This window comes from Triticum dicoccoides, chromosome 4B, assembly GCF_002162155.2.
Source record: "Triticum dicoccoides isolate Atlit2015 ecotype Zavitan chromosome 4B, WEW_v2.0, whole genome shotgun sequence".
Classification (NCBI taxonomy): Eukaryota; Viridiplantae; Streptophyta; class Magnoliopsida; order Poales; family Poaceae; genus Triticum; species Triticum dicoccoides.
This window is the reverse complement of record NC_041387.1, coordinates 521,780,240-521,803,487: the sequence shown is the minus strand read 5'-3', so window position 1 is coordinate 521,803,487 and position 23,248 is coordinate 521,780,240. Positions and strand designations below refer to the sequence as shown.

The 23,248-nt window shown below is 47.0% G+C and overlaps 2 protein-coding genes across 2 annotated transcripts; one reads left to right on the top strand and one right to left on the bottom strand.

Moving 5' to 3' along the window:
* The first annotated feature begins 11,738 nt into the window (after positions 1 to 11,738).
* LOC119291213 (ninja-family protein MODD-like) lies at positions 11,739 to 19,245 on the top strand. The gene is made up of 4 exons (XM_037569927.1): positions 11,739 to 12,120; positions 12,218 to 12,788; positions 17,662 to 17,961; positions 18,588 to 19,245. The coding sequence occupies exons 2-4, from the start codon at positions 12,320 to 12,322 to the stop codon at positions 19,007 to 19,009; spliced, it is 1,191 nt and encodes a 396-aa protein (XP_037425824.1). The 5' UTR covers positions 11,739 to 12,120; positions 12,218 to 12,319; the 3' UTR covers positions 19,010 to 19,245.
* Positions 19,246 to 19,948: 703 nt separating this feature from the next.
* LOC119291212 (replication protein A 70 kDa DNA-binding subunit B-like) lies at positions 19,949 to 23,115 on the bottom strand. Its single transcript, XM_037569926.1, has 11 exons — positions 22,913 to 23,115; positions 22,609 to 22,824; positions 22,334 to 22,511; positions 21,981 to 22,248; positions 21,786 to 21,888; positions 21,558 to 21,682; positions 21,364 to 21,442; positions 21,132 to 21,276; positions 20,863 to 21,023; positions 20,643 to 20,763; positions 19,949 to 20,556 (listed from the first exon to the last, which is right to left on the bottom strand). Exons 1-11 carry the CDS (start codon positions 23,098 to 23,100, stop codon positions 20,362 to 20,364), a joined length of 1,779 nt encoding a protein of 592 aa, XP_037425823.1. The 5' UTR covers positions 23,101 to 23,115; the 3' UTR covers positions 19,949 to 20,361.
* Between the last annotated feature and the right edge of the window lie 133 nt (positions 23,116 to 23,248).

Here is a 23,248-nt window from a genome sequence, read left to right as displayed (position 1 = left end):
ACGGCGAGAACCAAGAGGTTTAGTGATAAGATAGATATTGGAACCACTCCGGTTAAAACTAGATAGAGAAGGAATAAGATTGATATAATTTGGGCAGCACTCCGACTGAAAGAAGAAGGAAAAGATTAAAAGAACTTGAAGAGATGACACAACACTCCGGTTAAATGGACAAGCATGGAAAGAACACAATCCTCAATTCGAGATGATGAGTGAAGAAAGCAACATCACAATGCCTCCGAAAGAAAGAATAGAAGATAGATCATTGGAATAACATAATGGAGAAGGAAATGCCAACTTCTACCACAAATTATCTTGGAAATCACCCTTCCAAGAAGGTTAGAACGGAGTTGATGGAAAACCAACAACGAAACGAATAAGCTTGTAGTGGGCTTATGGAAAACATCTCAAAATTATGAGGTGACAACCGGCCACTAACTGAAACAATTGCTTGCTTGAGATCAATGAAGAGATGAAAACTGCTTTCGCCGAGAGGATAGGAGAAAACTTGGATCATTGATAAGCAGCACAATAGCAACATTCCTTAGGAAAGGCTTTAGGTGAAATCTATACCAAGATAACTCCAATGAAGAGATTGATGGATTTAAAATACCTCATTCTTGACAACAATATGAATCATGAACCATGAAGGAAATTGTCAAGAGTGACATAACACCACCTCAAAAGATAAGGTAGAAAGAATTGCACTTTGGAATGCAAGATGAAGAATACTTGAACGCATCAAAACAAAACATGTGTTGAGCGCCATGTTTAATTTTGAGTATAGCTCGGCGAATCATGACTCCGAAAGAAAAACTTGAAGAACAATTGAAGAATGAAAAGAATCCTTGACGAACCACCATGTAGAGCCTCTATGAAGAACTCTGGTAATAAAAAGATGATAAAACGAAAGAGAAGTTGAAAACACAAGGTGAAGCCTTGCAATAATTTAGGTGGAGCTTCGCGACGATATAACCGAGAAAACTTGGAACTCCGGAAAAGAAAAGATGAAACACTAGAAACGAGAATTACTTCATCATGAACAATCTCCGGAAGAAAAGAATTGAATCACCTCGAGGAAATAAGAATAAGATTTATTGTATGCTTATCCTTCATCAAATTAAATTGATGACTAGCAATGGATTTGGCATGCCACTTATTCTCGTAGAAAGGATTAAGAGAGAGATATCGCAAACTTGAGAAGGTATTGATGGAACCACCAGTGGGATTGGAAACAACGAATGAAATGATACGGTAACAAAGGAAGAGGAATCTCGAACGAACCACCGCAAGAATTGAAAATGAAAGTAGCAAAGGCATAGTTCACTGGGAAGAATTGTAGAACGAATGAAGATGCTCGAGGGGATTTAGATACATGAGAACGAGGAGATCATGAACTTATTAGAGGATATTTGAACGATGCACCGGTAAGATTTGGAGAACGATAGCTACACGCTGAGAATGAAGAATTGTGACATGATGGCCTTCGGAGGAAAGAAATGGAAACAACTCATGAAATGCTCCGGATGGTAAGAAAAGAATTGTCACAATCAAAAATAATTATGAGGATGGCATGAAGCTAGAACCATGAATCTCTGGAAGAACGGGTAAGGATTTAAGAGGAACTCTTCTTCGATCTTCAAAATCCAAGAATGACGACGTGAAACACCACCATGAATTGTTGAGATACTCCGAGAGAAAATTAGAAAGGTTGAACCAACGATGAAAAGAATTTGAAAGATCTTGGAGAAGGACATATGACTTATGATAATTCATTCTTACCTCAAACTTGGAAATGAATTTGAGAATTACTCTGGATAAATTAGAAGAGTCAGGTAAGATCCTGGGAAAGACCTGTGGGTTAGGGCCCACTCAAAAGAAAACATCATTGAACAATTTTAAAGAGAGGTTGCACCGGTTGAATTAAATAGCTTGAATGAGAGAAAAACCTTGAAGTAACTCGAACGGATTAAGAATGGGAACTTGATTCTTCTGAGATATCTTGAGCACTCCGGATAAGAATAGAGAGAGGTGAACAATTAAGAGGTGCACCGACATGGAAAAACATTTGAAACGAGGAAATGGATATGATCAACATCGAAAGCTTGAATTGGATCCAGCGGAAAAGAATACGAGAATGAAGAATGATGAACTTGAAACTGTTGAGCATCTTCATGGGAAATCACCGGATAAGAACATTGACGGAAAAGAATGGAGAGTCTTCCCATCAATAAAATGGATACCCGATTAAGAAATCTGAGTCCTTGAAGAAAAAGGGTGGGAGGGCAGGAAAAAAACAAAGGCAACTTGGGACGGAGGAAGAAACATCGTTGCGAAGAACTGAGAATTGATCTTGTGGATGGGGAGAATGATGGGATCATCTCGAAGAGAAGTGCACCGGTTGGAAAAGAATTAACATGACGACCTCGATGATCATGAAGGATTAGTACTCCCATAGAAATATGAGAACAACGCTTGAAAGGTATGGAATCAACACTTGACAATGAAGCAACTCGAATACCACAACTCAAAACAAAACAAAGGATTGGCTTGTAGAAATAAGCTGGAACAAATACATATGATAGAGATTTACCCAATCCCATATCATGCATCTGTCGAAAAGATATTCTAGGAGCTACTTGAATTCCCACCTATAAAACTCATGAAACTTTCTGGTTATGCAATCTGGTGTTGGGGATACAGGGGAAGCAATATATATCTCACCCATAACTCGTACAACGGATGCTTTTCGAAGCCCCAGTACTGGGTGGCGTCGAGGTTATCTCACCAACAACTGCATAGAAGAGATTCTCGATGTCGGCAAAACTCAGGTATTCCAGAACTGCAACGATAAAATTGTGACGACAACACCTCGGAGCTTAACTCCCTGGGTCACTGCCACATAAAAGACAGGAGGCACCAAGAACAATGTTCTCGTCACAAAACCATCAGAACGTTCCAAGATACCCGCGTGATCCTAAAAAAATTTAGTGAAATTTGAGGAGAGGAAAGTCAAAACATCTACGTTAGGAGACCTCACCAGAGCGACGAAGGGGGTTGAGGAGTAAAAAATCCTACTCTCCGATATATATAATCCTAAGACTCAAAAATAGTTTTCTTCTAGACTCAACAACGGCCAACAATCAAGGGGGCTCCTATGGTCGGTCGAGGCTCTGATTACCAACTTGTCACGCCCAATATGCGATACTATCCTAAAGAGACTCGAAGGTCCCACCAAGGATAGAACCGCATATTGAAACGCTTTTGCAAGGTGGATATCATTACATCAACATTACATAATAGATGGGGATACATACAAAATATTCAATGACACAAGAATACAACAATATATCATACATAAGAGCAGCATCCGACTACGGATGAAACACAAACAGAAACTCAAACGACATCCACCCTGCTTACCCAGGCTGCCGACCTGGAACCTATCCCCTGATCGAAGAAGAAGGAGAAGAAGAACTCCCAAACAAGCAAACATCGCTCTCACGACATGATCATCGCATAACATGTACTTGCAACTGTTGCTGTAGTAAACTGTGAGCCACGAGGACTCAGCAATCCCATTACCATGGGTATCAAGACTAGCAAAGCTTAAAGGGAAAAGGAAGGGGTAAAGTGGTGAGGTTGCAGCAGCGACTAAGCATATATGGTGGCTAACATACGCAAATAAGAGCGAGAAGAGGAGCAATGGAACGGTCGTGAAGCTAGCAATGATCAAGAGGTGATCCTGAACTCCTACTTACGTCAAACATAACCCAAAACCGTGTTCACTTCCCGGACTCCGCCGAAAAGAGACCATCACGGCTACACACGCGGTTGATGCGTTTTAATTCGGATCTGGTGTCAAGTTATCTACAACCGGACATTAACAAGTTCCCATCTGCCACATAACCGCGGGCACGGCTTTCGAAAGTTTATACCCTGCAGGGGTGTCCCAACTTAGCCCATGATAAGCTCTCGCGATCAACGAAGGATATACCTTCTCCCAGGAAGACCCGATCAGACTCGGAATCCCGGTTTACAAGACATTTCGACAATGGTAAAACAAGACCAGCAAAGCCGCCCGATGCGCCAACAAATCCCGATAGGAGCTGCACATATCTCGTTCTCAGGGCAACACCGGATGAGACTAACTACGAGTAAAACCATACTTCGAGTTTCCCTAAGGTGGCCCCGCAGGCAGCTCAGTTCGGACCAACACTCGAAGGAGCACTGGCCCGGGGGGGCTAAAATAAAGATGACCCTCGGGCTCCGGAAACCCAAGGGAAAAAAGGGCTAGGTGAGGCAAATGGTAAAACCAAGGTTGGGCCTTGCTGGAGGAGTTTTATTCAAAGCAAACTGTCAAGGGGGTTCCATAAATCACCCAACCGCGTAAGGAACGCAAAATCCGGGAACATAACACCGGTATGACGGAAACTAGGGTGGCAAGAGTGGAACAAAACACCAGGCATAAGGCTGAGTCTTCCACCCTTTACCAAGTATATAGATGCATTAATAATATAAGAGATATTGTGATATCCCAACATAATCCTGTCCACCATGGAGCAATCTTCAACTTCACCTACAACTAACAACGCTATAAGAGGGGTTGAGCAAAAGCGGTAACATAGCCAAACAACGATGTGCTAGGAATGGTGAAAAGGTTAGAGGCTGACATGGCAAATTGGAAGGCTTGAAGAACAAGTGATAGGTAGCGCAGCAAAGCGATAGAACGAAGCAACTAGCATAGCAATGATAGTAGTGAGATCCAGGGTAGCGGTCATCTTGCCTGAAATCCCGCTAGGAAGAAGAACGAGTCCATGAAGAAGACGAACGGATGAAGCCGAACCAAGCGTAGTTGAACGAATCCTCACGATCGCAACGAAATAGGAACTAAGAAGCAACACCGGAAAGAAACAAACAAACATGGCATGATGCACAATCAAGTATGATGCATGTCCGGTTTAAAGACTCATGGCATGGCAAAGTGCAACAAGCAATACTACAAGTTAAGTGGAGCTCAATATGCCACGAGTTGCATATTGACAAAACTTCACAACATTTATTTAGTTTGCTCTCGTTTAGGTACATAACAATATTAAATGTTGTTAAACATGGCAAGAGGTGAGGCAAGAGAAAGCCAGCTATCTAGGCAAGTTTAAATGAGGCCGGAAGTAACAAACAACAATTCCGGAAATTCCTCATGTCCATATTTTAGTTTTGGTACTGTTTTAATGTTGTTAAACAGGGAAATAAAGTGCACCATGTTAAACTAGGCATTTTTCCACCCCATTTACATATGAAGAACATTTAATTCCGAGCTACGGTTATTTAGTTATGAAATAAATCATTTTAGCATGTTATTTAAACAATTTAATGCAAACAGCAAGTTAAACATTTTAAACATGGATGAAAGTGACATATTATTAATCTACACAAAAAACTAAGCATTTTATAAGTTTAAAACATTTTAATCCGATGCACGGTTGATGAGTTATTAAATGCATGAATATTGAGGGTTTTTCTGTAAAACAACGGTTCTGTGGAAAAATGATAAAATCTCCACAGGAAAAAAATACAACATGGGCCGAAACAGAGATCTTGCCCAGGGCGCGGGGGAAGCTGCTCACATCGGGCCAGAGGCCGGATCTGGAGTGCCGGAGAGGAGCTGGAGCAGGCTGGTCCTGGAGCGATCTGGCGCTGGGCCGCCCGGTCGCTGGCGCTCCAGACGAAGAGGGCCGCGGTCAACGGAGATGCGGTCCTCGCTCGGGCACAGGCGTGCGCTCGAGGCAGGGTCGTCCTCCTCCTGTTCGAAGCAGAAGCAGAGGAAGAAGGCGCTGGCAGCCGGCTGCGGGACTCCGGGACGGCGCGACGGCGGATCTGGGTGATGCAGTCAGCGACGCGGTTGCTCAATCCGGCGAGGACGGGCGAAGGGGCGCCGGATCCGGGCGACGGCAGGAGGTGGCTCCCATGCGTTCTGGCGGCGGGGATGAGGTACCTGAAGAAAGGGACAGAGAGAGTTCAGAGCGGGAGAGAGGAAGAGACAGAGAAAAGAGAGAAGGTGGAGGCGGGGGAAAAAGAGAGGGTGGTGAGGGGCTCTGGCCTGGTGGCGCGTGGACGGCTTGCAGGTCGCCAGAGAGGCTAGGCGAGGAGGAGCGGTGACGTGGCTGCTGGTTCGATCGCTGGCGGGGGCTCTCCGGTGAGCAGGCGGCAGCGCGGGAGGTAGGCGGGGTCACAGCCGACGGGAGGCTGGAGCAGCGGGAGAGGTTGAGGGATCGGGCAGCGGCTTGGAGCTCCATGCCCATCCATGGCTATCTGCTGCAACACGAGAAGAGGTGAGGAGGAGGCAAGGACGAAGAGAGAAGGAAGGAGGAGGGTGCGGGGTCCGGCCTGATGAAGGTGGTCGTCAGCGGCGAGGTTCGCCGAGGGCAGTGGGGTTGCGAGACTGGAGGAGCTCGGGATCTCATGGATCAAGGGGAGGAGGCTGGTTTGGATCCACGATGCTTGGGGACGATTCCTTCGATCTGGAACGAGCAAGGCTGTGGTTGATTGGGTTGGCACGGAAATCAAGGAAGACAAGATTTGATTTGGGTGGATGCGGTTGGACTGCTGGAAGAAACGAGGGAGGGAGAAGCTGGTTGCGGGTTGGATCCCGATGGAGAGACTGGTGGCGGCGGGTGAGGAGATCTGGTGGATGGGACAAGCCTAGACTAGGTTTGGACATATATATATATAGCATGTGGCTTAGATTGGGGTGACCTAGTCCCTCGGATCAAAACAGACGGACCGAGAAAAAAATACTAGGGAGTCCAAATAGAAAAACGGAGATGTTTTGTAGATGTTTGGAGATGATCCGGACCCGTTGGTCATGACAGCCCGGGTCGGGTCCGGGAGAAGTTTTCGGACTAGGTTGCGGAGGTGGTCGGTGGCTGTGCAGAGAGGCTCAAACGGTCGGGCAACAAATGAATGGTTGGTCTCAAAAGGGATAACAAAGGCAAGGGGGGAACGTGGCATCTACGAACGGATGCAAGCTTTATGAAAACATGCAGATGCAATGCGCATGATGCTATGAGATGAAATACAATACATGAATAAAATGCAAAACGAAAGACAAAAACCCAACCACGAAGGAAAATAACATAACACGTCTCCGAAAAAGGCAAGAGTTAGAGTTACAAATACGGAAAGTTGTATCCGGGGCGTTACATAAGTTTACTGTTTTGACTTCTTGTGGGAACTTCTTTTGTTCTCCGGTGCTCTGCTTGTGGGGTTCGTCATCGTCCTCGCTTGGTATGTTGAGCCCCTTATGTTCGACGTTGAGTTTGTCGGATTGCTTGAAGACCCAACAATCTCTGTGGGTATGGTTTGCAGGCTTCCCGGGAGTACTGTGGATTTGGCATATTTTGTCCAAGATTTTGTTTAGGTTAGATAGCTCGTCCCTGTTATCCTTGAGGGGCAGCTTTTTTTGATTCTGCCGAGAGCTTTTGAATCCGGCGTTGACTGCCGTGCTCTTCGGGTTGTTTCCCTTGGTCCGGCGCTGGTCCTTACTACGTCGCGGTTTCCCGTTTCCATCCCTTGGTCGTGGATGTACTTGGGTCGCTGGTACTGCTTCTTGCCAACCAGCTATCCTCTCCTGCGCAAAAGCGGGTCATGAGGCTTGTTAATGCGGCCATTGTTCTTGGCTTTTCTTGGCCGAGGTGTCTGGCGAGCCATTCGTCTCGAACGTTGTGTTTGAAAGCTGCTAAGGCTTCGGCGTCCGGACAGTCGACTATATGGTTCCTTTTAGTAAGAAATATGTTCCAGAGTTTCCGGGCTGACTCTCCGGGTTGTTGAGTTATATGACTTAGATCGTCTGCATCCGGAGGTCGGACATGGGTCCCTTGAAAATTTGCCCGAAAAGCATCCTCGAGCTCTTCCCAACTTCCGATGGTGTTTTCGGGAACGCTTTTAAGCCAATGCCGGGCTGGCCCTTTGAGTTTGAGGGGTAAGTATTTTATGGCGTGGAGGTCATCTCCTCTAGCCATGTGTATGTGGAGGATATAATCCTCAATCCAGACTCCAGGGTCTGTTGTTCCGTCGTATGCCTCTATGTTTACTGGCTTCAATCCCACTGGAAATTCATGGTCCAGCACCTCATCGGTGAAACATAGGGGGGGTGCGGCACCCCTATATTTGGGTGTGCCGTGATGTTCGGATACTTGTTGTGTTGCGTTGCTTACTAGAGCTTGCTTTCTTGGCCCGTAGATAGACCTGGTTGGGCCGTCTTTTTGATGCGAATCCTTATGCCGATTGCGTGCCGGCTTGTGTGCGGCGCCATTTGCCGCTCTATGTTGGCCATGGGGTTGTTTATCCGACCTGGTGGCTTCCTTATTTTTTGATTGCGGTGGCTCTAAGGCCTCCTCATCAAATTCCGGCAATAATTTTCGCTTCGGATAGCTCTTTGTGTGGCGACTGTCGCCGTATTTGTCTGCGGTGCTGATTTGCCCCATCTAATTCTGAGTGCATCTTCCGCTGTTTTGAGCTTCCGCTTCTGCTTTTTCAGGCTACGCGCAGTGGCGACGAGCCTTTTGTGGAGGTTCATCTGCTCCAGCAACTTGTCAGGCGTGAGGTCGTCCGGACTATTATCTTCGCCGGAGACGGGTTGTTTGGTTTGTTTACCCAAGTTGCCCTGTTCGGACGGTTGCTCGATGGCATGTTCGTCGTCCGCCGGTTCGCCCTGCTCTGTGGCTGGGTCTGTATGGCTGTTGTCTCTGTCGAGGTGGGGTTTGGAGCGGCGCTTATGCCGCCGCTTTGACTGCTTTTCGAGGGAACGATCCCTCGTTGCGTCCCTTTGTTCCTCGTCGTCGTTTCTTTTAGGTGTGTCCACCATGTATACATCGTGAGATGAGGTGGTTGTCCAGTGCCCTATAGGCGCTGGTTCCTGTTCGTCTCCTACATCGTCGTCCATACTGTCGATGTCTTCGGAGTTGAAGTCGAGCAAGTCGGTCAAATCATCGACAGTGGCTACGAAGTGGGTGGTGGGTGGGATTTGAATTTCTTCGTCATCCGCATTCCATCCTTGCTGACCATAGTCCGACCAGCGCTCTCCTGATAAAGAGAGAGACTTTAGTGAATTCAGAATGTCGCCGAAGGGCGAGTGTTGAGAGATGTCCGCGTCGGCGAACTCCATGATCGGCATCCAATCGGATTCGATCGGCAGGGGCGCGGAAGGTTCGGAGTTCGGGGAGGAGTCCGGCACCTTGGAGTCACGGGCTTCGCAGAGGACAAGGCTGGTGTTCGGCTCGATCGCCGTAGAGATTGCAGCCCCCGAGGCGGTGTCCAACCACCCGTCCTCGATTGGCGCAGTCGGCTCTGAGCTAAGGGTCGGACGGACACTGGTGCGGCCTCCTGGGCACTGTTCGGCGGCAGAGCTAGATCATGCCCATCGTGACAATGCGGCGCGCTCGGCTGTGGCTCGAACCCGTCAAAGATCAAGTCTCCGCGGATGTCAGCCGTGTAGTTCAAACTTCCAAATCTGACCTGATGGCTAGGGGCGTAGCTTTCGATCTGCTCCAGATGGCCAAGCGAATTGGCCCGCAGTGCAAAGCCGCCGAATACGAAGATCTGTCCAGGGAGAGAAGTCTCACCCTGGACCGCATCGTTGTTGATGATCGGAGGAGCCATCGGGCCTAAAGATGACGACATAGAGGAACTCTCAATGAAAGCACCAATGTCGGTGTCAAAACCGGCGGATCTCGGGTAGGGGGTCCCGAACTATGCGTCTAGGCGGATGGTAACAGGAGACAAGGGACACGATGTTTTTACCCAGGTTCGGGCCCTCTCGATGGAGGTAAAACCCTACTCCTGCTTGATTAATATTGATGATATGGGTAGTACAAGAGTAGATCTACCACGAGATCAGAGAGGCTAAACCCTAGAAGCTAGACTATGGTATGATTGTTGTTCGTCCTACGGACTAAAACCCTCCGGTTTATATAGACACCGGAGAGGGCTAGGGTTATACAGAGTCGGTTACAATGGGAGGAGATCTACATATCCGTATCGCCAAGCTTGCCTTCCACGCTAAGGAAAGTCCCATCCGGACACGGGACGAAGTTTTCAATCTTGTATCTTCATAGTCCAGGAGTCCGGCCAAAGGTTATAGTCCGGTCATCCGGACACCCCCTAATCCAGAACTCCCTCAGTGGACATACTTCATTACTTTCATTGTCACGATATATAGAGTCAACGTCAATGTCGATTAGGTGGTACTACCATCGTCCTAGTTTATTGGTCCCCATTGCATTTTTGGAAAAATTGACCTTAAATTTAACTAATAAAATATTAATGCATGTACCAAAGATATTATTATTGGAAACTATGTTTAAGTACGAATCCAACAATACAATTTTTGATGACATGCATTATTATTTTGTTAGTTAAATCTATGATTAAAATTTGACACTAAATATTAAGAGACCAATAAATCAGGATTTAGTTAGTACTGAAAGTTGGTAATCATGGACTCATGGTGTTGGTCAATGATGGCGCGATGAATACGTTAAACTTGAGTTGATCCAGTCACCTGGCGTGAGATTTTCATCATAGTTACTTCACATAGTCTCGACACAAAAATCTACACTTTTTCAGAAAAAAAGATGCCTAGGCCCTCTACAGCGTAGAATAGTCTCTCAATTTGAAGGTATATTCAACTCTAACTAGAAGCACTTAAAGCTAGCCAGTTGTATGAAAATATAATTAGCGCTAGACTATTATTTGCTTAAGCCCAAGTTGCACATTATTTGAAGATAATCAACACTAGACTATTATTTGTGTAAGTCGGTGTCACTGGTCACTTTCTTTCCGATCCAATTACATATATCAAATATCTTTTGAGGCGGCGAAGATTCTTTGCCACTTGCATGGGCACCATATGCAGTCAACATCAATCCATGGTATCAATTATGCGGTAAAGGAGTACGATGGTTGTGATATCGGTCATCGATAGCAACAACACATTCGTCTCGCATGCTGGTTTTCATTTATTTATTTATTGCTCTTTCATCTTTTACAGTCAAACTCAAAACTGGAGTTGGCTGGTAAAAGTAAAACGTCCATCATAATCAAAGCCATCTCTCCAACACGTGGACACAGACACTTGTTCGACAAGTGGGTGTAGATCCATGCTCTAAGTACCTGCCGTGTAGTAGAATAGTTTCTTATCCCGAAGTTTTGTGTTATTCTACTTAGGGCATGTACAATGGTTGATAAGATAGTCTTATCTTAAGTTTTGCATGTAATTTAAATATGACAAAGAAAAATGTCTACAATGGGTTATCTCTTAGTCTTATCTTGAATAACTAGCAATTCCTAAAAATGTGGTGAGACATATTATGCTAAGAGATCATCTCTTGTCTTATCTTAAATAAGAGAAGACAAGTCTTCTCTTATGAGTTCTCTCTCCTCCACCTCATCATTTATCCTATGTGACACTCCTAAGATAGCACCATTGTACATGCCCTTAAAAGCATTAAAAAGTAGCCGAAAACAAGCATGAGACAGAAAACGGTCGCCCTTTAAGCGGCTAGACAGATATAGATAGAGATAGATAGATAGATAGATAGATAGACTGACACGGCGACTTGCATCGTCATCGTCCGTTGGTCGTGCACGCAGTTTCGCCGGAGACCGGGCCAAAAGGCCCCCCCTCCGCTCGGTCGAGACAAGTCAGGGAGGCGAAACTGAAGCGCGGAGGCGCCGCGCAGCCGCAGCCGCTCGCGCCCGTGACTCCACGCACGCCCCGCAGGCCACGCGCTCCGTCCGGCGCCAGCGCGAGCGTTTCAGCTCCGGCCTCGGCTCCGCCGCGAGCCACGCCACGCGTCCCCCCTGTCACGACATGTGTCCTGCCGGGAGGGCGGCGTCTCGTCGCGTGTCCGCGCTTCCCAAACTACCCCTCCCCCTCTCTCGCACCTCGAAAGCAAAAGGGCAGGGCGGAGGGCCCCGGAGACGAGCAAATTATTTTTGTTGCGACGGAGCGTCTCCTTCCTCCTCTCCGTGCGAGGCAGCGGCGAGCAGAGCAGACCGGAACAGCACATCACCGGCTCTACGTCAATGGCGTCCACCTCCCTCCAAGGCTGCGCAATCCTCGTAAGCCGCGCCAGTCTCCTCCTATGCTTTCGTTTCTCTCTCGCTTCGCTGGCCTTAATTGTGCTTGGTTCCTGACTGTCCCTCCCCGCGGCGGCAGGCTCTTCTCTGACGAGCGCGGGATCGAGCTTCCTCTGACCCAAGCAACGAGTCCGTCCGGGAGCTTCCTCTGTCCAGTGACCAGTTCGTGGCTTCGCCGGCGATGGAGGCCTACTCGAGGGACCTGCTGCGCGGCGTCGGCGGGGGAGGCGAGACCGGTCGCGGCGAGGAGAAGCCGCGGCGCCTGGATTCGCAGGCCGAGGAGGTCGAGCTTAGCCTCGGCCTGTCGCTCGGGGGGCGATTCGGGCAGGAGAGGAGGAGGGGCGAGGGGCTCGCCAGGTCCTCGTCCGTCGCCTGCATCCAGCAGGTGGCGCCGGCGCCGCCCGCGCTCCCCAGGACAAGCTCCCTGCCGCCTATGGCGGAGGCGGAGGCGGGGAACAACGCCGCTTCGCCTAGGAGCGGCGCTGAGGTCCAACCGCAGGGGAGTGGTGTCGCTCTGAACGGCGTCGTGGTAGAGCCCGCAGCTTTGCCACGGGCGAGGTTGAGCCCCCCGTCCACAGGCTCGTCGGGCGGCGTAGGGAAGCTGCGGGCGAGCGTGAGCCCCCCGTCCACAGGCTCGTCGGACGGCGAAGGTACGTCTTTTTCTTTTCTGTCTTATGTTTCAATGTGACGGTACTAATTTTGTATTAGTCATGTGGTAGTATTTTATTAGCTCAATTAATTCTCAAGCTCAGCAATGTGGTAGTATTAGTACCTTCATACATCTCATTTCCAAAAAAAAAAAATTGCACACATCTCACTGGTAATATATCGTGTTAGGTAGGCTTAACAGACATGATTGTTTTTATCTGGTACAAAGGACATGAATAGTTTCATTGTTCCCAAGAAAAATCTATGAGCATAGATGCAATCATGCAATGCACATTAGGAAAGTGGAATTAGGGATTGCCATTTGCCAATTGCACCTGGCCAGTGAATAAAGTACACCAGTAGTATATGGAGTAAAAGGCGCCCCTGTTTCTCTCTGGAGTATAGCTGGGCCGCTGGATCTTAGGTGGATTCAGCAAGCTAAGGTGATGTGTTACCATCTGTGTTTCCTTGTTGGCTGTCTTACAGCTCGGTTGGCTTGCTTATTTGACAACTTCTACATTAGTATAATGGATTTGTCCTGTTCACAACTATTTGTGTGCCAGGGTCTATTAGAACTCTGCCATGATTTGTGTACCAGTGTAGGAAGATGGGAAAGCAAGGTATAAGCAGGGTGTGTGGTAGCTGCCTGGGCGGCCATCTCTAGCCTATTATAGGGATAGAAAGTACTAGGGCCGCCGAGACAAGCAATTATTAGCTCACTAGCTTGTGTGTTTTTTCTGTAAAGTGGCCAAAATCCATTTATTCAAGTCGACCAACCCTTACAGGACCATCCTTAAAGAAACAAAACCTTACACATGGCTCCCGGGGAAATTGACACCGTCTTCCTCCTGCACTCGCTAGAGATGCGCCATAAGCAATGCTTCATACTGCACTTGTACCTCCGAAACACCGCTGGAGCCAAGGAATGTTGTTGATGTAGCGGCCAAGAAGTTGTCGGTGGAGACAGAAGATGTCGACGAAAACATATCGCCGCCTCGGAGAATGCAACGAAGAAAGTTGGACGAGCAACCTAGATTCGGACAAACGGGTCTGGCGAAACCTAAGCTCATTAGTTCCCGGGCGAAGCCGAAGCTGGCCGAACTTCATCGTTTGGAGGAGGAGGCAGTGGACCAAGAGACGAAGCGCATCGTCTCCTCCGCTAGAGGACGCCTTTGACGACCACCTCCGCCAGAGGAAGCCTTCAACGACAACCTGCAAAGCATGAAGAGGAACCAGATCCTCCACACACCAGAAGAGCAGCGACTAGACAATCCTCCATCCTACTCTAAGGCGCTAACAAGGCCGTCGCCAACAAGTTGGGGAAACCTTACTCTTATTCTACACGGCACTGTCGTCGCCACCACATCACCGTCGTCGGGGAACCAAACCCTAAGTACAGTGTCATTGGGCAGACTAGGTTAAATGCATGTCATTTGTTTCTATCTTGTGAAGCACATGGCGCTTTGCGAACATTTATTATTCAAAGGTTGTACATGATTTCTATGCCTTACTCAACATGACATTGTTGGACAAGACAAATAGCCCTCGACCTACACGGATTTGGGATATCATAGCCAACAATCAAAGTTGGACACCCGTCGATGTTTGTTGGTGGTGAACAAGTCGAAGACATGCTCTATCCTAGTTCTGATGCTCGCCATTCTGGTGTAGTTTGTGACGCCAGTGAGGTTTGCTTACCTAGTGTAACATTTCACTCTTTTCGAGAGTGGCATCAAAGGCTGCCATTTCAATGTATCTTGTGAAGCACATGATGACCATTCAAACATTTATCTGGATGTGGTGCACGATTTCGGCTACTTACTCAGCATGATATTGTCGGACACGGCATCAATACAAATCCGAGCGGCCATATTTGGCAATCGAAGTTCAAAGCTCATCAAGGTCTATCGCTGAGGAACGAGTCGAACCCCTCGGCCATCCTAGTGCGTATGTTTGTTGTTCCAGCATACCTTGCGAGGCCAATGTGCTTGTTTATCTGGTGTAACATTTACTCATTTGGCAAAGTGGCATGAACGCTTGTCATTTCTCTATATCTTGCGAAGCATATGATCCTTGGTCAAACATCTCTTTGGAGGTGGTACACGGTTCTTGTGCCTTATTCGGCATGATATTGTCGGACATGGCCAATAACGCTCAAATGAAACACGACTTCGGGCGGTCATATTCGGCAACGGAAGTTCTAAACCCATCAAGGTCTATCACCGAGGAACAAGTTGGACACCATTGGCCATCCTACTGCGGATGCTTGTCATTTTGGCAAACCTTATGATGACACTTTACGGGTATACCTAATGTAACGTTTTACTCGTTTGGCAAAGTGGCATCAATGCTTGCCATTCCTCTATATCTTGCGAAGCACATCATACTTGGCCAAACATTTTGTCGGATGTGGTACACGGTTCCGGTGCCCTTATTTGGCATGATATTGTTAGACATGGGAAATAACACTCAAGTATGACGCGAATTCTTCCGGGATGGTACCCGGTTGTTGTGCCTTATTCGTCATGACATTGTTTGACATGACAAATAACACTCAAGTATGACACAAATTTGGGATGCCATGTTTGGCAACCAAAGTTGGAACCTGTCGAGGTCTATGGCTGAGGTACAAGTCAAACATTATCAACCATCCTAGTCCTGATGCTCGCCATTTCCGTGTACCTTGCATCGCCGATGTGCTTGCTTACCTAGTATAGCATTTTTTTTCGTTTGGCAAAGTAGCATCAGCTATTGCCATTTTCTTGTTTCTTGTGAAGCACATGAGATGGTCATATTCGGCGACTCAAGTAGGAAACCCGTCAAGGTCTATTGTCGAGGAACAAGTTGGAACTCGTTGGCAATCCTAGTTCCGACGCTTGTCGTTCTGATTCTTGCGATGTCATTGTGCTCGATTGGCAGAGTAGCATCAAATGTTGGCCATTTCTTTTTATCTTATGAAGCACATGATAGCTGGTCAAACATTTATCTGAACTTGTTACATGATTTCGCTGCCTTATTCAGCATGATATTGTTGGACACGGCATAAATAACACTCAAATCTCACACAAATTTGGGCCCTCATATTCGGCAACCAACGTCGGAACCTCGTCAAGGTCTATCGCTTAGGAACAACTCGAACGTCGTCGACCATCGTAGTCGATTGCCATTTCTATGTATCTTGTGACGCTGATGTGTTCTTTACCTACTCTAACATTTACTCGGACATGGTGCCGGATTTGACAATCGAAGTTTGGACACCTGTCGAGGTCTATATCATCGAGGAACAAGTTGATCATTGTTGGGCATATTAGCTCTGAAGCTCGCTATTTCGTTATACCTTGTGATGGCCATATGATCGCTTACGAGTCTAACACTTATCAAGACTTGGTAGAGGATCTTGATGCCTTATCCAGCATGACATTGTTGGATGTGTCAAAAACACTCAAATCCGACACGGATTCGGGGTGCAATACTCGACAATCGAAGCTACACACCCTAGAGGTCTATCGTCAAGGAAGAAGTCAAATGACGTCGGCCTCATAGTTCTGGTCGACATTCCATTGTACAATTATGCCCTCACTTACCTAGTGTAAAATACTGACTCAAACGCAATATTGGATTTTGGTGCCTGATCCAACATGGGTGTTGACTTGGCAACCGAAGTTTGGCAAGGATGTCCGAGCAATGCTGGAGATTTTTTTTTTTTGACGGCAACAATGCTGGAGATGTTTGTTGCACGGTAGTACCTTGATTATTTGGTACACCAAGGATGCCATATCAAGCATGTTTTACGGTGTCAAGCCTACGTGCTCGCTTAGCTAGTCTAATATTTACTTGGATCTGGTATCAGATGGTGCCCGATTTTGGCATGATATCTTTTTGGCATGGCAAATAGCATTCGAATCCATGAATCCACATGGATTCGGAGAGTCAGACTCGGCGATCGAAGTTAACACGGATGTCCGAGCAACACTAGAAATGTCCACTGTACACCAAGGAAGCTATTCCGAGCATGGATTTCGGCAGCCCCGTCACGACCACCACTTGTCGTCGGCAAGAGACATCACACATTCACACATGATTGGTTGCCAGAGTGCAAGTTGGCAAACAACCCTCCCCTTCTCCCAGACCAGATCCCCCCAAAACATGCTTCCATATGGTGCACATATTCCCCTTTGTTTCATTGCCTTTAATATTTACGTCTGCATGATTCATTTTTGGTCTAAATAACCATTTTGCCTCAAGATTAATTAGATATATTTTCAAAAGGGTCTATTGGAGCGGATATATTAGTATTATGCCGAACATGTGGTTAAAAAGTTGGTTCCATTGATACAGGGCAAGTTTTGAACCAGCCAACCACATCATAATTGATGAAAGTGGGGTCTTATTCTTATATGCCAAAGTTATTTCGTGGTAGAAAAAAGGTTTCCAGTACCGTTACTAGTATGCATTTTCATTGGGAGTCTGCTGGTTTCTCGTTGTTCCTTACTTGTTGAAGCACGCCAATATAGTGTACTGGGGCATTAGGGTCATCTCCACATCTATTTATGTAAGATGTCAATTATACATTGGTCCAGTCAAGAACTTCAGTATTGCCTGAAATGACCATCAGTACTATCAAGTGTTTTCTTTCTTTTTTGTAAAGGGTGTTTTTGTAAGGACATGTGATACTTAATATATGGATCCAGTTTAACCCATCATCTTGCCATATATAAAGTACTACTCCCTCCGATCCATAATAAGTGTCGCAGTTTTGAACTAAGGTTGAACTAACCTTAGTGCAAAACTGCGACACTTATTTTGGGTCGGAGGGAGTATTAGTTTAAGCGAGGGTGCATTACTTCGAGGATGGTCTGACAATATCTTCTGCAGGAATCCTCGTGAGGACAAGTTCACTCCCTGCTGGCATCGAGGACGGGTGGAGGAAGAGGAAGCTAGCAGAAACTCTGAACAAACTCGAAATGAAGAGGAGTATCGACAGGATGAACTCTTCCAACGTTTCTGTAGGGGAAGTTGGAGAGAACCCAGATGAAATGAGTGAGCAGGCAGGAGGAAAGGCAACAGTACAAAGAATGAACCGTACCAATGTGAGGCGTCGCTTGAGTGGGCTTCCTCCACCATATCAGCCTCCAGCTGCATCACAAGGTCCGAAAAGGAATTCAGCTTTGAAAGGTATAATTAAGCTTTGAAAGGCTGCATCACAAGATATTTTGCTATATTGCATTCTTATGCTAGACTACATAACATAACAAATTCCGTGTCACAATTCGCAAGCATGGTACTTTCATCTGACAATGCTACGTTCCTACTTGCATGCTTACCTCCGTGTGTTACCCTTCAAAAATTATGCCATTTTAATCATGTAGTAGGTACTTGGCTTTGCCGTCTGAACTACCAAGCCAAGCAACATACACCCACCAAATTAAGTTGTGGCTTAGATTCATCCTGCCCTCTGGACCAAAACCGTGCAGTTACAGTATTTGTCCTATTGAACATGTCCTTGAACAGGAACTGCAAGGATACCAATAATTGACTATGCTAACCAACCCTCGTTGTAAAGCAACTACTGATAGATTCGGACTGTTCTATACATGCTGTTGTTTAGTAGTAACTAGTAGCAGTTGGTTTTTATTTCAATGTTCCTACCTTGTACTCCCTCTGTAAATTAATATAAGAGCGTTTAGATTACTAAAATAGTGATCTAAACGCTCTAATATTAGTTTACGGAGGGAGTATCAGATTCTATCAGATTTGCTTCTGTTGATTACTAAGGTATATGTTGGTGTGTAATCTTACAGGAACTCCTGGCGCTCTAGGGCGGAGCCTGTCATCGGCTGTTCTGCCCTCGTCTGTGGGTGCAAACAGCAGCGCCGTGGCAACCTCTTCATCTTCAGCATTGGCGGTGAGAGCAGCAGCCCCTGGCATCTCCATAGGGGAGCAGAAGGATGGTTCGGAATGGCCGGCGGCAAGAGCTACTAGGACTAGGAGCGTGGCAGACATGGTGCGGAAGATGCCAGTGGTGTACACCAGCGGGCTCCGCAACGGCGAGAGGATCGACGGCTTCCTGTACCAGTACAGCAGAGCTGAGGAGGTGAGGATTGTGTGTGTGTGCCATGGTAGCTTCCTGACTCCGGCGGAGTTTGTGGCGCATGCTGGAGGCGGCGAAGTCGCCCACCCGATGAGGCACATCGTCGTGAACCCCCCGTCGTCTTCGCTCTAGACCGGCGCGCGCATGCATGCAGGTGGTGCAAGTGCTCCGCGTGTGGCTTCAGCAGCCCTAAGCTTAGCTTGGAACTAGAAATCTCATCGTGAGACTGCATTTTATGTTTTACAGACTGCACATCACAGTACTTACTTATTATCCTAAACTGAAGACATGGTGGGAGATTTGCTCCTACAGACAACTAAATAGCAAACATATGACAGATTGAACATCACTCGTTGTTCTGGTGATCATCACTTGTTTCCTGCTGTTATTGTTGTTGTTGTTGTTGTCGTTGTCTTAAGACCAAAGGGTCTGCAGCCATGGTCTTGTAGATACAGTAGCAGCTTGTTGGTGGCAACCAGCCTGCTGGAGCAAATTTTATGAACCAGCGACTGGTCAGTTGTTTGGTGGCTTCTCAAAGCTACCAGCAACCAGTCACTAGTGATGGAGCACCAGTTTCATGGAGTCAGTAGCTAACCATGTTCCTGACACCCTACAACTGATGCAACATCTTCATCACATCTATAGAGTACTTTGTTAGCCTGGTCACCATTCATGATGGCGACTGATCTTAGTGGCTGGCTTCTCACGGCTCCCAGCAACCAGTCATTATTGATGGAACCTGTTTCACATGACACCCAGTCAGAAGTGATGAACATCTTAACCGCATCTTCTGAGTTGGTAGCTTTCCATGGAATACATTGTTAGTCTGGTATACATCTTCAGGGCTTGTTCAGTTTAGAGAAGATCGAGGTAGTTAACCCCTACAAAGTCAAAAGATCCTCCCCCAAACCTTCCCAGCAACCAACAAACCAAATCCAACCCAGCAAGCCCAGCAGCGCAAGGCTGAGACTACCTTGTGGTGCTCAAACCTAGATAGGTGGATTCACAACGTTTATACACCTATACATTCCCAGGACACAGATAAAGAATAGTGCAGTGATTCTTGCATACTAAGCCACGAGGATACTTGTTCAGAACATATGTTTAACATCAGCTAGCAGTGGATCTGCATTCATGCTTGTCTGATGGAGAAGGAATTTGCAGATCAAACAGATAGAACAGAAGAATACTCCGATGTCCTCCAAACCGAACATCTACATATATAACACAGGACAGCAAAAGCGTTTTTAAGTGATCACTACATTTGAGGAGCGACACGGCAGAAAGACACAGCTGAAGCAGCACTACACTTCAGGAAACTTGGGGCCAAAACATGGCTTCATCTAGCAAAGCGGTGAGCCTGGATGTCTCATATCTCCTCAAGGGGAGCAGGCAGGCAATACTCTTGCATCTTCTTCCAGCAGGCGGCGGTGAGCTTGGGAGTCTCCTCAAGGGGAGCAGGCATACTCCTCTTGCATCTTCTTCTAGCTGGAGGTGAGCTTGGAGATCTCCTCGAGCTGGTACCTCGCTTCAGCGGCATAGTCGACCGGCGACTCACTCCTCACGGTGATCCTCTGCCTCTTCTCTCCCATGTACTCGTTCTGCACGACACTGACGCGGAACAGGTGGGGAATCCAGGTGGCTTCCTTCAGCTTGAGCTGGAACATGTCATCGCCCTCCTGCAAACAGAATTTGACAGTCTTAGGCACAGATCACAGAGCAAGCAACATGTCTACATTCTGAATGGTGAGGCGTGAGTTTTTACCTCTTTCCTGATCCGATCAAGCTCATCTGCACTGCAGCCAACGATCCTCTCTGCTTGGTCATTGAAAAGAGACAGCCAGGCCTCACCAGTGGGATCAGAGACCTTGATCACCATGATGTACCTGAAGAGCCACGGTGAACAAGGCACACTTAGCATTGGTATTTCACGGATCGTTAAATGGCAGTAGCATGTGTTTACTGCAACTGAGTAGGACTGTTACCTCAATGAGCACTGTTCATAGTTCTTCTGGCACCCTTCACACCAGTATCCTGATCCGAGTGACTCAGTCACCTTCTTGTTGCAGGTGGTGCAGGCACGGTACCACATGGTCTGGTCAGGCTTGATGTTGCTTATGTTGGCATACAGGCTGAAGAAAACAGGCTGCAAAACGATTTGAATCAGCTTACTGCAGGCAGTTGCAAGTTTACAGTCATGAATTATTCAGATTCAGATGCACTTTGTACTGCTAACAAGCATTCAAAATCTTACCTTATCCTGGCCCAAATTAGGGTCACTTGTGATGTGAGACAGAAAAACTCTGTCAGAGTACATTGATCTCAAGCCACCAGCGTTGGATGCACCCATTCCAGCACCAACTGATGCCAAGGTAGTACCCTTGCCTTCAGATTCATACCTGTTCAGCAAACAATGTGGTCATTATCTATAACAGAAAAACTGAAGAGCTAATCAAAAGAAGCATCGTTTAGCATCAGGGCCTTACCAAGCCCTAAGCTTCTCAGTCTCAGGCAACTCTGGGTTAATCACAAGTGTGCTTTTGCCTACTGTAGAAACAGACACACCTGGTAGAGAAATTTAGTAACAAGCTGTTAGCACAAATAAAATAAAATTGTTCCCCGCAACAACAAAAAAATTGTTATCCAGAAAAGAATTTATGGAAGGGGACCAAGAGCCTACCTTGAAAGTCAGATACTTTCAGGCTCTTCACTGCAATGATAGGTGCAGAGTCAACCATGTCCAAGAGTTCCTCACCAACAGTGGTGGCAAGATCATTCCAAAGAGAAATGGTGACAGTTTTGTTCCTGCAATCAAATTAGTTGTACATCAGAACATGCACCACCTTTCAAGCTATTAATATCACATACACCATATGCTAAGATATCAACAAGTTAAGTTGATGCTTACGAGTCATCTGCAACAACAATGTCACGCTTGGGGATTGACTCATTGTCAATCTTTCTTCTGATACTCAGAGTAGGTGATACACTCTGAACAACACCAATGATATCTACAGATAAAAGATGGAACAGGGTAAATTAATCAGGCTGAATGCAACAAGTTACTAATATAGCTCACTGAATTTAAGCAATTCAGCCTCACCTACTAACTCCCTGCCACCAACATATGGCCCCAGCATATCAATCTTGACAAAGTTGTATTGCACTGGCGGAATGAAAGATTCTCCCTCAGCTTCTTCAACAACAGCATTCTCATTCAGGGTCATCTCATAGTCATTCTGGACTGTCTTGAACTGCTTGTTTGCAATTCTGAGCGACCCCTTGGAGATGTAGTAGACCTTCCCAAGCTCAAACACGGGATAGAACTTCTTTGCGGGCTCATTGAACATGGTGGCCTGGATCTGGGTGCCCTGTACACAGATCAAGCAGAGTCAGCTTACAGTTACAACTTGGTTTGGCAAATACATGTATCAAAGCATTTGACAGGGAACTTACATCCTCGTCAGTGAGCTCTACGTTAAAGACATGGCCTTCTCCACGGGCATTCCTGTATGACCTGAGGTTGCCCTTGTTTGTGACCCGCACCTTGATGACCCAGTTGCCCTGGTAGGGGTTGAGGGAGATCAGAGGATGCACCCGTCTCGTCATGGCCAAGCGAGCAGCAGGAGCAGCACTGCAGACACAGAAGTGACAGAAGTGAGCGTCAATTCTTGACAAATTTCATCAGCAGAACAGTAGAGTAAGGACACAGCTCTGCAAGAAGAGCTTACTTTCCGCGCTGCTCGCTAACAATCTGGGAGGCGGACTTCACGTCGTGCCTCGGCTTCAGCATAATCGCAGCCGGGGCCACGCCAATGGGCTTGGAGAGGACCGCAGCCTCCTCCTTGGGCTTCATGAGAGCCGCTGGCTCTTCCATCTTGACCTCGCTCTTGATCTCGGCATCAAGCGCCTGGGACACGACCTCGCACTTGGTGATAATCACCATCCTGCCGTGTACCGTACAAAGCACGGTGTTCAGTGAAGGATGAAACGGATCTGTAAGAACGGCGGGACGGGAGTGGGGATTGTACTTACTTGTCCGTCTTTTGTGGGATGTCGTTGCATGTGTAGTTGAGGATGCGGACGAGGCCCAGGTTCTGGAGCTTGCCGGAGTGGACCTCCGACGCGAAGTGGGTGGAGAGGATCGCCTTGACCTTCGCCTCCCCGTCGCTGGCCATGAAACTGCGAGGCAAGAAGAACAGTCCGTCAGGAACACATTTCATACAGGGGGATATCGGCACAAAGAAGAACAGATCTGTGCCGGTACGGGGCAAAATGGAGAGATCTAGACAGATTCTGAAGACAAACGAGCGATTCCGTGGTGCACTATGCCTACGCGCAGAAGGGGCGGACAGATCCGGCGAGATGCTA

What these genes read in the sequence shown, in the direction of transcription:
- LOC119291213 (XM_037569927.1), top strand. Translation starts at nt 12,320, where the DNA reads ATGGAGGCCTACTCGAGGGACCTGCTGCGCGGCGTCGGCGGGGGAGGC. An exon ending in AGGCTCGTCGGACGGCGAAG is followed by an intron (nt 12,789 to 17,661) that starts GTACGTCTTTTT and finishes TATCTTCTGCAG; the next exon opens with GAATCCTCGTGAGGACAAGT. An exon ending in AAGGAATTCAGCTTTGAAAG is followed by an intron (nt 17,962 to 18,587) that starts GTATAATTAAGC and finishes GTAATCTTACAG; the next exon opens with GAACTCCTGGCGCTCTAGGG.
- LOC119291212 (XM_037569926.1), bottom strand. Translation starts at nt 23,100, where the DNA reads ATGAAATGTGTTCCTGACGGACTGTTCTTCTTGCCTCGCAGTTTCATG. An exon ending in TAGAGCTCACTGACGAGGAT is followed by an intron (nt 22,249 to 22,333) that starts GTAAGTTCCCTG and finishes ATCTGTGTACAG; the next exon opens with GGCACCCAGATCCAGGCCAC. An exon ending in GAAAGTATCTGACTTTCAAG is followed by an intron (nt 21,443 to 21,557) that starts GTAGGCTCTTGG and finishes TTTCTCTACCAG; the next exon opens with GTGTGTCTGTTTCTACAGTA.